The 16,260-nt window shown below is 42.3% G+C and overlaps 2 protein-coding genes across 4 annotated transcripts in view; both read right to left on the bottom strand.

Moving 5' to 3' along the window:
• The window catches only part of cacnb2b (calcium channel, voltage-dependent, beta 2b), a 40,041-nt gene extending 33,781 nt beyond the window's left edge, over window positions 1-6,260 (bottom strand). For 2 of the 3 annotated variants that reach the window (XM_030402490.1, XM_030402489.1), the window contains exon 1: window positions 5,111-6,260. In XM_030402490.1, coding sequence (XP_030258350.1) covers window positions 5,111-5,158 — 48 coding nt within the window. In that variant the 5' untranslated portion in view covers window positions 5,159-6,260. Of the gene's footprint in view, window positions 1-138; window positions 531-5,110 lie in introns of those variants that run through there. The other variant, XM_030402491.1, reaches the window with a different exon arrangement.
• A 3,695-nt stretch (window positions 6,261-9,955) lies between these two features.
• On the bottom strand, window positions 9,956-16,186 carry tmem236 (transmembrane protein 236). Its single transcript, XM_030401999.1, has 4 exons — window positions 15,843-16,186; window positions 13,675-13,747; window positions 12,735-12,861; window positions 9,956-11,153 (listed from the first exon to the last, which is right to left on the bottom strand). Exons 1-4 carry the CDS (start codon window positions 16,094-16,096, stop codon window positions 10,537-10,539), a joined length of 1,071 nt encoding a protein of 356 aa, XP_030257859.1. The 5' UTR covers window positions 16,097-16,186; the 3' UTR covers window positions 9,956-10,536.
• Window positions 16,187-16,260: the final 74 nt, after the last annotated feature.

A 16,260-nucleotide genomic window follows, 5' to 3' on the forward strand; every position in this document is an offset into this window, starting at 1 on the left:
CCAATTCAAAAGCAGATAAAGCTGACATAAATGAAAAAGCACTCAGACTGAACTCTGATAATCCACAAACAGCCCTCCCCTTCCATCCATTCCCACTCCTCCCCCTCTCTGATCGGCCACAGAGGCAGTGGTACTCACCCAGGAGACATTTTTGTTCTTGGGCCCTTTTGACATGGCTTGCAGGCGGGGAGGCCAAAGGCCCGACCCCCGAAACACTGAGCGTCCTCGCGCACACACGCGGATCCAAGTCCACCTTCAGCAACAGCCCGCTCAGATATGGAGACGGGCTTTTTCATTTGAGGTCCTTTACTGTTTTCCTCCTGTGCCAGCAACCCTCACCAGATTTACATCTGCCTGGAGCTTCGCCCTCCAATCACACCCGGCTGAACATGATCCAAAAATGACTCAAGAAGGAGGAGTAGGAGGAGGAGGAGGAGTGGGAGAAAGGAACAAATAGGATAACTCCAGAAGTACCCGTCAGAGGCAGAAATAGATCATGCAGAAAAAAGTTCCTTCAGTCGTCCACCTGAATCCTCCTCTTCCTTCTCCTTGTCAGTGGCTGTCTGCTCTCCTCAGATTCATAAAACCTGTATGAATATGCAACCAAACATCTGGCTGATGCCCCTCCTCCATGATGCCGGAGGCTGGGGCCAGCAAACGGCCAATCCTACCCTCCTAACATCTGGGAGCGGAGAGATGGAGGGGAGATGGATGGAGGGGGAGAAGTGGAAATACAGGAAGGGAGGAATTCGGTGATGAGGAGGGAGAGAGGTAGGAGAGCGGAGAGAGAAAGGTGGAGGGATGTCGAGCGCATGAGGATGGCGGGAGAGTTAAGTGGAGGAGGGAGGACAGACGACTGGAGAGGGCCAGTCAGGGCGCAGCGGGCCCACACAGATTGGAGGGCAGGTTACTGATCCCTAACATGAGATTAAACAAACAAAGATGTCAGTCACTGAATTGGTTCTCGTGGAATATGGAATATTTCTCCACAACCTGCCTCTTAATTTCACACAAAGACAGAAGAGAGAATGAGAGAGACGACATGCACATCTGCTATTTTATCACCCTGTGATTATGTTTCTGTTCCTGCATGTTTTTGACTGTAATCACGGCGCTGAGCTCCATGACTGTGATTGGTCGGAGAGAGGAAGAGATGGATTGACGGCATGAGAGCTTGATGGTATTACAGATGAATGTCTCTCTCCGCCAATCCCAAATCCCAAACTCAGTTTTTTTTTCTTTTTTTCATGAGCCTCTTCACAATGTCCTAAAAACAGCATGCTAGGCGACTGCAAAATACATGACACAATGTTTTTAAAGGTGCAGTGCAACTGTTTCTTGAGAGTATGATGGGAAGGTCTGTGCAGCACTGGAGCCAAGGGATGATTAGCTAAGTTTAGTGTAACTGCAAACACGGAGGAAACAGCTAGCTTCACTCTTAAAGTTTCAAAAGTTTTTAAAATCGTTTTCAAAATCGTTTCCAAAATCTAGTCCTCGCGATGCTTAGTTTAACTGACACACTGGTATCATTCCCTCACATGTTTTTTCTCATGTAATCTGTCACCCCACACATTGTAAGTTGCTAATGCCATGCTAATACTAATGATAGAACCTGGGTTACTGCTGGAGGTAACCCATCAGTCAGGCCTGTTAATGTTAGCAGCTCCCATTAGAGCAGATAAACACACAGTTTAATCCATTCCTTACACTTTGGCTCTGGTGTTTTTGGTTTTAGAAAGGTTTTTAGTAAAAGAGACAGCCCTCAAAGCTCTTTAACACAGAGGGCTTATCACTAATTACGCCCTCATGCTCTCTGTGTGGAGAAATTCGTAGCTTGACAGGAATTAATTGACTAGTCTCTAAATGTAAGCTGAGTTTTATAATATACTGCTGTGTTATTTAGTCAATTGTATAAATTGTGTAGTTGAATGAATGAACTTTGGAGAGAGCCGGGCTAGCTGTTTCCCCCTGCTGTCAGTCTTCATGCTAAGCTAGGCTAATCGTCTCCATACTCAACACACAGATGTGAAAGTGGTTTCAGTTTCTTACAATGTTTGACTGATCCTTTAAGTGAAAGTGTATTGAAAATAACAGGCTGTACTTGGTGGATTACTTCCAGAAAACATATCTTCTGACCATATTCAAAACAGAAAATATATTCTGTCATGAATATTTTCTAGTCAGCCAATTAATAATTCATTCAAGTATTGCAGCAGCCTCCACTTATCTTTTTAAAAACTTTATTAGCAATTAATGAACCCCCCTACTCGTCTAAACTGCATTTTTAAGAATAAATAAATGAAAGCTGAGCAGTCCTGAAGAGCTTTTTGGGTCCCACACAGTTACTTGTCTGTGATCTACAAGTCCATCGCCTCCGGAGAGGTAGGAAATAGCAGTGCGAGTGTTGAGTGAGGAAACGAGTCAATACTGCAGCTCGCAGCGTGTTTACAGAATCCACAAGATTTTGATTCAGCGTGATAATCAATGAGCACCTCGGCACCGTATGGATCCGCGGCCCTTATAGACAGGAACCTTAACAGGAACGGGCCACGAGGAGGAAAGGAATCAAAACTACCTCTGCAGTATAAAAAAAAAATGTGTTGCATCCTGCACATGAAATAAAACTGGAGGTTGAGATGTGGAACCACAACCAGAGATGCCCCCAAAAAACGCTAGAAGTAATGGTGTGATCAGAGCTATGTGGGTTTCCTGTGAGCAAATAAAACGAGGACACATATAAAATCCCTAACCCTAACCCAACAAGAAATCTCAGTTTCATGATCAAATGTTATACTGGGATTGCAAAAATTTAAGAAGTGGATGTGATCATTCGAGAGACTTTCCCTCCAACAGTTTCAAAATAAGTGGAGAGGGTCAGGAACAAACGACCGGAATGTATTTGACCTGAAACTTCTCTGCTTTGAGGAAGTGTATATAATGTGGATGACTGAGTTCTGCTGACATGTTGATTTAGATGTGCATCTTTTTGGTTCATGATCCTTTGAATCAAAGTTATGTCTACTTGCAACCACAGAGGGATGTTCCCTCCTCAGACTGTTTGTTTTTGGATACATGATGAGAGAAAACTAGCCAAGATTGCATAATGAAAAAGCAAAGATTAGAGAAAAATCCAGTAAAATAAACACAAACTGTGTAAATTGTTGGCGATTCAAATTTTTTTGAAACAACACATACGCTTGTACGTTTCATGCATACTGTATCAATCAACATTTCTTTATCGTGTTGCGTATGATGTTCAGACTACATTCATATAAGCCGACAGGAGATGGTGGTGTGACACCTGGCTATAAATAATAAAATATAAATAATTTCCCAGTCTAGGATCATTAAAGTAATTCTATCTATCTATCTATCTGATATGGCTCCCAGGTGAGAGACGACCGCTCAAGACCACTTCAGCCAAAAACCGGGGGAGTGAGGGGGGCGTTTTTCACAAGATGTCGCAACAATTTTGGAGTTGTGTTAGTGAAAAGAAAAATTTGATATTTCAGAGATTTGGAGACAGTTTCTAGCCAAAACCAACAATTTACAATGAGTTGTGAGGACAATTTCCAGCTATGCATGTGCCAACAGACCTATAAGACAAAACATGATATTTTACAAACCCTAACCAAGCATTTCTTGTGCCTAAACCTAACCAGAACATAAACACAGGTGTTGCCTCATGACATAAAATTGAAATTTGAATGTAAAGCTTTATAGAGTTTTAATAAATCAGTGATTGGCAGAATCGCAGATTAGCAAATGTGTAATTTGGTCGTCGACCTGCCAGGCTGGGAACCCCTGTCTTAATAAAGTTGTGACTTGGACTGATCCATCTTTTGAAAATCTCCCAGGCAACTGTGTATTCGGCAACACAACATATAACGTGCTGCTGCGAATGGAGTGAAAATAACGGATGAGTGATGAACATTAGCCAGACAGGCATTAACCACTCACCACAAGCTTTTTTAAGCCTGAGTGCATGAAAGCAGCACATGTTGTAGATTTTCCTCACATTTACGTGCACTTCCTGGGCTCAGGGTTTTTCCCTCTCACTGACACTGAATGTGGCCATCAGGTCCTGCTTCTTGATGTGTCGATGCTTTTAGCCGTGTGTGGCTTTTCAATCCTGTAAGTTTCTCCCCCGGCTTGTTGTTGAGGTGGGCACACTCGCTGCATGCACCGACACAGATTGTGGGTAATCTGGGCTGACAGCCTATTGAGCGTTGAAGGGGCTGACAGTAAGCCTATTTCATGTAGGGATGTGGTTGCGATAGGTCCTCCGCAGTCAGCGCCATCACACAATGCACAGCTCTGGGACTCTATAGGGTCGGCTGCAGCAGGATTTTAGAGACACATGAAGAGAAAAATCTACAATGGCTGTGGTGATGAAGCAGTAAACAGAGGAAGGAGAGAAGGAGAGAGAGTTGGTGGGAGGACAAGAAGAAATAGGGAGGAACAGGTGGAGGAGAGGTGTGAGACCGTCCTCCCTGCTCCTTGCTGTCATTGAGAGGACAGTCAAACCTGGCCTGTAATGAGATAACTACACCTGTCTGTCCTCCCACGCTCACCTCCTCCTTGAAGACAGCTCAGACGGGACACATGATGTGGGGAGAACAGCTCTTCTGAGCAGCTGTCGTGCGTTCAAAATCACCTTATCGCCTTAAACGCAACCACCGCTCCGCGAACCTTTTTTATTTTACCAGCTTGGCAATGAACTCAAACCGCTGCCTTCGCAGAGAAAAACACAGATTACCGGTGTTTAGGTCATGTTTTCATGGAGTCCTGTGCTGGAATCAATACGGAGAGCTGTTTCACAATGCCACTGTCTGTCCTGATAAACTGCAGCCTGAATAAGAAGTCAGCGGAGAACACCTCAGCAGCGAATAACAGGTTGTGAGAGTGGCACGCACACGGCTGCTGGTAGCTAAAATTGTGAATGAATTCTGAGGGTTATTTGCAAAAGAGACCATGTGCAATGATGTGTCATGGCTTGTGTATCACCCCCTACCCCTCGCTTTCCCTCCCTCTGCCACAACTCCACTGTTGCTATGGGATCAAAAACACAAGGATAGATGCTGCGAGTGATGCTGCGATGGTCACTTACATAGGTGGACTGCACTCTCCGCCAGTGTCCCAGCCCACAGCAATACATCAAGACATCCAGTTAGGGGAGGAAGAGGGGACAGGCTGATAGAGCCTCCGGGGTGGTGGGTCGTCTCAGGCCAGGATCCTCATGGCACAGGTGATCCACCTGATCGCCGGCTCTTCAGGTAGTTTGGGATCCCCGCAAAAAAGAAAAAGGATCGTATTTCTTCGGTCCACCTGAGGTTTCAGTGGCTCTCTAATTTAGGTCCTCAGATGACTCCAAAAAAATGTTAATAAATAAAAAAGACGTCTCACTGCTTCTTCGAAGTCCTGCGCTCTGTGGGGAGCCGGGATCCAATCAGTCCCGAATCCAATGAGTGTGTGAGGTGTGTATGTCTTCTCGATGTATGTGTGTGTGCGTGTGTGTGTGTGTGTGTGCTCACCTCATCTCATCTCAGAAGGACAGGTGGTTCATCTGCCATCCTGTGTTTATTTGCCCTCCCACTACCCCACCTCAGTGTCGAAAAACAGACCTCTCCTCCAGCCTCCCCTTGAATTAAACCCCCCAAACACTCTCGCTACAAAAACTAAATGTCATTTTCTTCTCTCTGTCTGTGTGTGTGTGTGTGTGTGTGTGTGTCCCTCAGTGCTCTCTGGTCTAGTCGGACTCATCCAATCAGAGCCCTCCGATCGCTCCACATCCGTCTTGCCCGTATCCCCGTCTATCCCTCCCTTGTAAAGCCCACCCTGGGAGTCCTGATACAGAGATTTTCAGGTTCTGTGCAATTCCTCTTTTCTTCCTCCCCTCAGAAGATCCCAGCAGCTCTGTGGCTCCTCCTCCTCTCACTCCACCACGCTGTTTCCCTCTCTCATCAGGAGCTTTCCTGCTTACCTGAGTCACTCCTTGCGCTCCTGTTGTGACAGTGTATGCACATGTGTGTGTGAGTGTGTGCGTGTTTGTGTGTGTGGAGGCTGCAGCTGAAGCTCACCGCTCTCCCTCTCTCTCTGTTGCCATGCTAGAGCAGGTAACATTCGGCTAGCGCAGGGGACACACAGCCTGAATTCAAATGCGCCTCCAGCCTCTCCGATTTACAAAGCCTCCACCCATCCTTAACAGCAACATCCCCCCTCCACCTCTCACCTCCTCTTTCTATCTGTCCTCTCTTCTCCCCCCCTTCTATCTCGTTCTCTTCATCTCTGTCTACAGTGTCTCCTCCCTCTCTCCCTCCACTGTTGCTTCCCTTCCTGTCATTTCTCCTCTCTGCTGTCGCGCTCTTTTTATTATTTTTTTTTTTCACGCTACCTTGAGAACTGCACTGGGGATAATTCTGCGACTGCTTAACGGTGCAAAAAACTCTCTGTGTCTTCGAGCCGTTTCTGTATGTAGTTTACTCCTGAAGAAAATCTGTCAGTGCAGTGAGAATATTTCATCCTGTTTCTGAAAAGAAACCAGCTTCACTGTAAAAGTACAGAGAAGTCTCTGTCGCCTTGTTTTATTTGTTAAATTCAATCTTTGTAGTTGAAGCCACGGTAGCGACTCCTCAAGGATGTCACCATGTGCAGTGACGCAGTGACTAAAATGCAAAATCAACATACTCACATGCCCACAGTGAGACTGTTAACACGTTAAAGGGGCAATATGTAAGAATTTTTGTTTAAAAGATTTTTTAAAATAACAAAAGTATGAACAGAATGTGAATAACAGTTTTGACATTACGATGTGGTTACGATTGTGTTGCAGAGACATATTTAGTATATGTCTCTGCAACACCATTAACATGCTAACCAGCAGATGTGCTAGTGGTATAAACACTCCCCTTGTTTCCGCAGTTTCCATTCAGACATGCAAGCTGCACAGAGCTAACTAGCTAAGGGCAGCTACAGTTAGCAGCAGTTAGCGGCCACGCGGTGATATGCAGCGACCTTTTTTGTGTTGATTTGGTGGCCAATTGTTACGTATTGCACCTTTAATGTTTGCCGAAAATGAGGACTTGCAAAGTTTATTGTGCCAGACATTCTGGAGGAATTAACACCCAGTGCCACATCAGATTCGGCTCTGATCTGGTACCTTTAACCAACAGGAGGAAAGCTCAGAGATGATTTTTTGATTTATCTTTACTCCCATTTATCAACCTGACTGCAGCAGGGATCCGCGGAGGTCACCTCCCACTTCAGGTATTGACATGCTATAATGTTGACTGCTGACTGAAGCTGGAGGGGAAACATTACTGTATTTCTTAGATTTAATGGTACAGAGAGGAGTGGAAGAAAAAAAGAGAGGGAGTCTCTGGTGAGTGCTGAGTTGAGTTAGAGGTTGCCCTGAATTCAAACACAGACACACACACCTCAGTGCATGCCGTCACTCGCTAACTTAGGGCTGATGTACAGCAAAGTTGTCTGGCTGTAGTGGGTGAAAAAGCACAAATAATACTGCTTATTAAATCTATGTCCACCTTGTAAGAATAAGTACATTTTTAATGTCTTATTCCTAACTCATCAAATACTGACACTTTGGGACAAGTCGGGATGAAACTCAAAAATCTACTTTTCTTACAAAGTGGACATTTAAGTGCTCAACAAGATTATTACAAATCATCCCAGCAGAACAACTGGTATCCGTACCAGATTTCACGGCAGTCCGTCCAATACTTGTTGAGACATTTAATCATTTAGGAAAAGTCACTGAGATTTATCCCCTTGGGACAATGAATGTCTGGCTAGAATGTGTGCCAATCCATGGCAAAGATAAAGACGAATTTCACAGGATAAGTGAAGACTTGGCTCAAGGCTGGATTAAAAGTCAGGGGATCCTCAGTCCATTATGTTGCATCCTCCGGGCACTTTGGATTAAGGGATCAACAGGAAGGTTATTACAGTTCATCCTGATGATATGATGGGTGTGCACACAATATCATGTCAGACCATCTAATATTTTTTTAAAACATTTAATCAAAAGCCAGCCTCAGTTGGGGGATGAAGTTCATTAGGATTCATTCTGTTTTGACCATGAATGTTTGCACAAATGTATTTCTGACTGAAGTGGTGGCCAAGACTGAAATTTCTATCCCTAAAACCACATTAGACGACTATGTGCATAGACAAAATCGGGGACATTATAGTTAAAGTTAATAGATACACTCAAAATGTTACAGGCCTTGGCTGGTGGTAACTCGGGTGTGCTATGAAAACTTTTTTACACATGACTTCTGAAATATTGGCTACAGCCCTGACATCTGTGTGTTCAAATGAGTACAGAAAAAGGCAGGTTGCTGCACTCAAATCCATTTGAGAAAGTACTTGTATCAGGTTGACATGCACTGGAAATGTGTCCAAGCAATAAGGCAAAGGCAGATTTTTTTCCTCCCCGATTCAAGAGAGTGGAACTTCAAGGACAGAAACAAATAAAAAAAAAAAACAAGAGGGAGATTTTGGCATGCTGACTGTGAAGTTACAACCCGTTGAATTAATGCAAAGCTTCTCTAAGCGTGCATGAAAAGTTCAGCTGATGACATAAAAAAAGGGAGAGAAATGAAAGCCCCTGCCTCGGAGGAGTCTTTAAAGTTGGACGTGGATCTTACAGGCTCAGATAAAGAGAAGCAGATACAGGCTGTTGCTTTTTCCTTTGATCACTCGGAGCTTTTATTCCGTGTCACAGGAATAAAACATTTTTAAGAAACGTGCTCTGCAGTCTGCCGACACGACATACTCTAAAATGGCCACAATAACTGAAGCTGCACTAATGCTTTCTTGAAGATTATAGTATGAATCATTAAGGAGGAGGATGATCGTGGCTATGGGGAAATTAAGGGGAAGTTAATTTTAGTTTTTTCGTACCAGTAAATGAAAGCAGGCCAGCTCTGCTCCCTCCTTCTAAATTACAGCTGCTTGTCTGGCGTCCTGTCACCGGTGGGACCGTGTAGATCATTAATAACGCCTTTAACAAATCCTCCCTCTCAGTGTGGTAAAGCACTTCAAGCTGATATAAATTCTTGTCTGGGATTCACCAGATTTATCACCACAGATGCATCAGGATGTTTACTGCTACTTTTTCAAATTCTTCATTTTTCTCATCTCCCTTTTTTTCTTGTGAGAGACAGGAGCCACCGGTTTGGCAATTCCCTTAAACACTTTGTCCTGCAGCCCTGGCTCATCCATCAGGCGGACAAAGACCAAGTGCTCCATGGGGTGTAATTCTGTCAGACTTGTGCGGGTGGAGGACTACCGATTATACACCAGCGTCTCTCTGTGGTGTCACTGTGGCATCCTGTATCGATACACACACACACATATACACACAGACACACACGCACATACATTCTCATTCGCCAAGGTTACAAAACAAAGAGTTATACGGCCATGAAAACACATAAACCACCATGGTGCCTGCAGCAGAGGCGAAAAGATGAGGGTGAGATGCTAATTTGCAGCAGCCAAGGACAAAGCAAGGAAATTAGAAGCTAGTAAGCAAAGAAAAGCCAGTCATGTGCTGGTCCTGTGACAGAAACCGGCAACTGAACTGAAATCATGAGAGGAAAACTGAGTATATGTAGAGGAGGAAGAAGTACGGAGATAATTTACTCAAAGCTGCTTTAAGTTTGATTTTTTGTGTGTGAATCAGCTCTGTATTCCTACAGTAATCATTTATTTTGTCATCAGTGTTTTGTCAGCTCTGTCCCCCCACTTTGCCCAAACCCTCCACACAACACTTTGCAAAAGTCTTTTGTTTTGTTCTGACAGAGAGCCCCCAAACGTCAAATTATATTGTGTACGTTTAACGCATTAAAGAACACCTGAACCTTCAGTTTATCAAAAACATTCAACGTACAAGGTTTTCACTGCACAGGAAGGACATGACAAATTGTAATCTGAAAAGTAACTTGCAATTTAATGTGATAAAAGTACAATATTTCCCTCTGTGATATAGTTGAGTGCAAGTATAAAGTTGCACCAAATTGAAATAGAAGGAATAGGTCACGTGTTGTGCATTTAAACAAAGTATGTTCATTTACCATAGCAAAGGTGATGGGAAATGATTTAAAATCATCACATTTCAACTTCACTCTTTGTAGTTTGTTAATAAATGTCGTATGGATAAAAAAAAAAAAAAAAACGAAAACATAGCAGGTAAACACGTCATCATCAGTATCAATAAATACGTTTGGATTCAAATATGCCACAGGAAAATGAAAAGAGTTGGCCGACTGTACACTCCAACCCACACAAGCTTTTTGTGTTTTAAATCCAGAATCATTTTCACACTTTCATTTGGATGAATAGCTTTACAGTGCATTTGCAGCCATTACAATTCAAAACACGTCATGCTTCTTCACCAGTAGGAACACACTGCATCCCCCGCTGCAGCTCCCCGCACATAAATATACCAACTGTTCCGCCATCCACAATCAAAGCAGATATTTCATTAACAACACAATGTGCCACTCCTCCTCAAAACATGGCCTGCCTTCTGAAAATCCTCAGCCTGGTCAGGAATGTAAAGTAGATAAAAGTCAGGATCACCAGCACATTTTTCAACGGGTACAACACAGGAGTTACAAAACCAAACACGGCGATCAGAGCGACACGAATGACAAAGAAGGGAAGGTCCTGCAGAGCAAATCCAGCAGAAGACAGCAGAGGGTTGTTGGGAGTGATGGCCACACGGAGAGTAGACAGGAAGGCCACGATGTAGACTGGGAACACCCAGGCTGAGAAGAAGACTGATGGCACTTTAGCCACTCTCACCAGCTCCACGGTGTCAAGCCAGAACATGAAGCTGTCCACAAAAGCCTCCGCCCTGCCATCCCTCCTCCACAGGAAGCGCAGAGGACCAGAGTAGGACCGGGGCCTTGAAGAGGAGGTGTACAGGTAGGCAGCACTGGACGCTCTTGAGCCAGCGAGGTCCCGCCAGCTGCCTGGGGTGCTGCCGTTCCTGGCCTCTGGTTGGCCCTGGGTCAAACCGTTCTGGCCTTCATCAGTGTGCAGCTGGGCGGTTACTGTGGTCACAGCTTCCAGGTGGGTGAGGACGGGGCCTGACATGTCAAGTTCAGGATCCAGGCCGTCTGCTGCAAATGACAAGAGTACACACAACATCAGCTGTATTCGGCAGGATATGGGGATCAATAACTATCTTATTTATTTATTATCTTATCTTATATTATTTTATCTTAATTCTCCCTTGAATATTAATTACCAACGTGTTACATTTTGGGCCCCCGTTCTAAAGAGAAAACACTATTTTTGAATCTTTCACTTTTGCTTTTGTCCAATCAAGTAGTGTTTAGTGTGCTGTATGATGAGCGTGCTTTTATTTCCCTTCAACATTGAGAGCCAAAGAACACTCAAATTAATCAACGTCCCCAATCCGGGGCGTCCACTGATCACAGGGTTAGAGATGCGACCCCCAGCTCCTCCTGTCCACATGTCCCAATGATGCTGGACCCAAAATTGCTCCAGATGGTCAGACTATAGCCGATTGCCATCAGTGTCTGAGTGTGTGTGTGTGTGTGTGTGTCCACAGGTGATTATAAGGCTAATTGCAAAGAAGTGCTATTAAATGTAGCCGTTAACCTCAAATATGTGTGTCTTGCTCTGTAATTTGAGATTTTAGTAAAAGCAACAAAAGGCTTTCTTATAAACTTTTAATATTGTCTTGGTTAAGTGTTCAGCACTTTCTTCTTTAACTTTTTTATCGGTGGACTGTGGCCACCGGCGACAAATACACATAAAACAGTAAAAGTTGCAATTGGTGGATAAACTGAAAATCAAATATATAGACGCGGTGTCAGTGTGCTGAAGAAAATGTGCTTCAGGGACTTTTGGGGATGATTTTGGAGGTGGTTGTTTTAAAATGGTGCCCTAAAGTTGCATTAGAGAAGCACATACGGCATGCTGTATATCCTGGCTATCAGGACCAGATTAGCCTGCTCTTGGGCCCAAGGGGAAAGTGAGCTCTCTTAAGTCCATATCACTCCCTGCACAGAACTGAGCAAACTAGCCAACAGCAGCTATAGTTAGCAGCAGATTGCAGTAACTCTGGTGATATACTGCCCGCTAATTTGTTTTGAGTATGAATTTGGCATGTGGCCAATGCTTTCACGTTGCACCTTTATGGGTATCTTCTAGACACCAGACATGTTGACATGTTGGCAATGTCAATTTCAACTGGAACGCCTGGAAGTCAGACGCACTTCACCAACCCCAGTCTCAAAATCCAAGATGGCTGCTCCACTGATCAGCAGTGGGTTTTAAGCCCTTCCTTCAGATTTATGTGTCATTAAATCACTCTTAAACACAGTAGTGTCCAACTTCTATCTGTGGAAAGTGGCTCTGCCGTTTGAACGTGCAAAATAACATGTTGTGTTGTTAACAATGGCCAACCTGACTTTTGGCAACTAAACTTTGGTAAGGCATTATACCAAGCTCTAACTTCCTAGGTAAACTGAATGCACCATAACTGCACTTTACTGCTTTGTTCTGTGTGTCATGACAGTGTGACAGTGAGTCAGCATTGACGATACCAGTCATTTTATTATATACAAATATGCTTTTCCTGCTGTAACACATTAGAACGTCTACCTGTGATCAGTTTCATCCTACAGAACAAATAATATATTAAAAAAAATACACACGCCTTCAAGACTTACACGATCCGAGGAGCCTGCAGGGCCGAATCCTCTCTGTGATGTCCACACAGATTAGGCACACAAGCACCAAGGAGACAGGCAACTCATCAAAATGGTCACGGATCTCTGGATCATTGTCTGCCTGCACCTGCAGTACAACCGATGGCATTAAAAATTAATGTGAATTCAATAGCAGAAAGAACTGATCTGCCACTGAGAAATCATGAAGGATGATGCAGGAGGAAACTAAATCGAAACTCTTCATTACAACATTTGGCAGCGCTGAGAAAGAGGCACTCCTGCATTCCAAGTTTTAAGAAGCCATCTGATTTTATTACCCCATCGTTACAGACATTAAGATGGTACTGAATGCCCTTAACAGGAGATTAAGAAATATTAAATGTATGAATATGTCTGAAAGGTATTTGTGGCCAGATTCTCTTATTTATGATCCTGCTTGTCCAACAGTTAAGGACACAGTGTTACTTGCATAAAAAGTCAAGTTTTTCTAAGAGTTGTGGATGGTATTGAAGTTTGGGTTAATGATCAACATGTTATGTTCTCTGTTGGTTACTGAATACCCTGGATGGAGAGTTCAGTCTTGTGATGATGGACACATTCCTTTTACATGTGATGGTGTCAAAGTCCATCTCAGCACACACTGAGAATATATTTGGATGCTACTTCAGGAAGCAAACTCTCAAGAGTCTTAGTAGAACCGGTGACAGGCCATCGTTTTCTCCCTCTGTGGTGCAATGTGCCGTGTCAACCATCACTCAGTGAATAATTATAGTGATCTAAACACCATTCGCTCACACAAGGGAGTCATAAAACCAGTTTGTGCCTCAAATGGACTGTTTACAACCAAAATGCCTCTTCAAGGACCCCGTCGGAGCATGACAGAAGGAAATGTCAACAGGTGCTCCTCAGTGACAAGAGCAATCAGTCTGGATGACATTACCTTGGAGCTGGTTATTAAAATAGCAAAGCACGGAAAAGTACACAGGACGATGTACGCCAGTGCTGTTGGTCTCCTGGAAAACAATATAGGATGTTTTAGTCAACATTTGAATAATGATCCCAGAGTGTTAAATATTCTCAATTTATGAGCAACATTTTGTCAAACTTACATTGTTCCAGTGCAAAAAAGTCAACACTTTTACTCAATTTACTCAAGTACTGTAATTGAGTTCAGTTAGATACTATTTGCCACAGATGTATGTATTGCACTTTTTTTTTACCATGAATTCTGTCCTACATAGTTAGTAGAGATGCACAATATACTGTATATAAAGGTAAGTACAGAAGCATATTGCTGCTGCGACAGGATGTTTTCACATTGTGTACATATATATATATATATATATATATATATATATATATATATATATATATATATATATATATATACATATATATATATATACACATACATACAATGTATTGTGTGTGTGTGTGTATATATATATATATATATATACATACATACATATACATGTATATGTATGTATATTATACGTATATATACACATCAATTCTTATGTTATTACAAAATACAAATGATATCATAACAAGAAACTTTCCTTTACTTATTGTTATAACAAAACATTTCATCTTGTAGAAATGTATTTTCACATTATATTATGTTAGTACATATAACTTTAAATTATTTAGTTTTTTTTACATCTGTTTTTAAAAATATGTTACAACATTTTAACATTCAGGTTATAACAAGACAAACAGTGTATTTTCATTACAAGAATAGATTCTTCTGTAATGTGAAAAACACCTTGTTAAAACAATAAACTTTACACATTTTTGTGTGATGCTGATATAGTTGTTGTTTCCTGTCGTGGTGGCAATATGCTTCTGTACTTACCTTTATACGCTATATTTAATGCATCCCCACTAACAATGTCAGACAGATGTCATGGTAAAAAAGTGCGATATTTGAAATGTAGAGTAAGTTGCAGATTATATCTAATTGGACTGAGTAAATTAATGAGTATTTAGTAGCTGTCTTGCTCTGGAACAACATGAGTTTGACACAATTATGTTCGATGCCAATAAGGAAATAATATGATTTTTGTCAGTGTGTTTTATCTGCAGGCTAAACAGCCAGAGGCTCAGTTTTACAAAAAATGTTGTTGAATTTAACTGATTATATCAAAACACATTTCATTCAAATTCTTCTGCAATATGCTCTATAAAAGCCAAAATACGTGTATATGATAGTTTTGATTGATTGGTTATTGTATCAGCTGAAACTCTTCCGCATTGTGCTTCCTTGATACTAGCTCCTTTCTAGATTAATGAGAGGCTATGTGACTTTGGCTGGACAAAGGCCATAATTTAGAATGGTGATAATTAAACATGCTGTAGTAGAGACGAGTCATAAAATCAGCGACTTTCGGTTATAAAGTGATGTCTAGCTTACTATTTTTAGCTAAACTTCCGCCCACGCCAGACACATTCAGGCTTTAACACTGAAACCTAAAAAAATTGAACTGAACAAGACTGTATTTTTGGCTTTGAATTCAACTTTTCATTTGTAAGAAGTTTTTATTATTTCTTATGATACATCGTCTTGCTTTAACATTTCACATACAACACATATGAAACATGATGCTTTGCTTTAAAGGCGCACTGTGTAGACATTTCAATCAGAAGAGAAAGTTCTTCACTGACTGATTTTTAATGCCTAAACAAACTAAATAAACACACTCTCTTTGTTTCCATGACTGAATAAACAAACTGACCTTAAAGGACAACACAATTTCACACTGTTTTACTTTGTTTACATGTGGCAGACCCTGCCACCTTTCTAGCTTCAAACAGAGTTCTGGGGACCTTATTTCCCTCTGAGAACAGCTTGTTTACTTAGTTGTGGAAAAAATGAATATTTCTGAGTTTGTATTATTACATCATTTATATTCCTTGTCAGTTTTATTTTATTTATGTCCCAACAAATTCCAAATCTGCCCTTAAAAGGTGTTATCATGATTCTGAGTTTGTTCACTTCTCTGTATTGTTTAATTGTTTGAAGTAAGGCGTTTTATCTTTTACATGTAGACAGTTCATCAATGTGACACTGACTTCACTACTGTACTTCCCAACATCTGTACTCACCACTGTGTGATGTCTGAGATGAACCTCCTCCGCTTCAGGATCATATATTTGAGAGGAGCCCACACCAGCAGGGTCGCAGTGGTCACATAGGCGATAGAGACCGCCACCACCAGCCAATAGGCCGTTCGATTTGCTCCTTGCACAATATGTATGATTCTAGCAAACCTCTCCATAATCACAAAGATGGGTACGGTGAGGGCTGCAAACTGCAGCACCTCATACAGGATGAACTTGACCGTCTTCCCTGACAGCATGGTCCCTGAACACCAGTTGCTGGTCTGAGCTTAGAGCCAAAGACTTTGACAGTCATCTCCCACGAAACGAGCCTGTCGGGCTGTTGGACTCTGCACACTGACACTGCTTACACTGCAGCGGAGGCTGTATTCTTTTATTGCTGAGGTAATGAGGTGGTCATGCT

The sequence above is a fragment of the Sparus aurata genome, chromosome 21 (assembly GCF_900880675.1).
Source record: "Sparus aurata chromosome 21, fSpaAur1.1, whole genome shotgun sequence".
Taxonomy (NCBI): domain Eukaryota; kingdom Metazoa; phylum Chordata; class Actinopteri; order Spariformes; family Sparidae; genus Sparus; species Sparus aurata.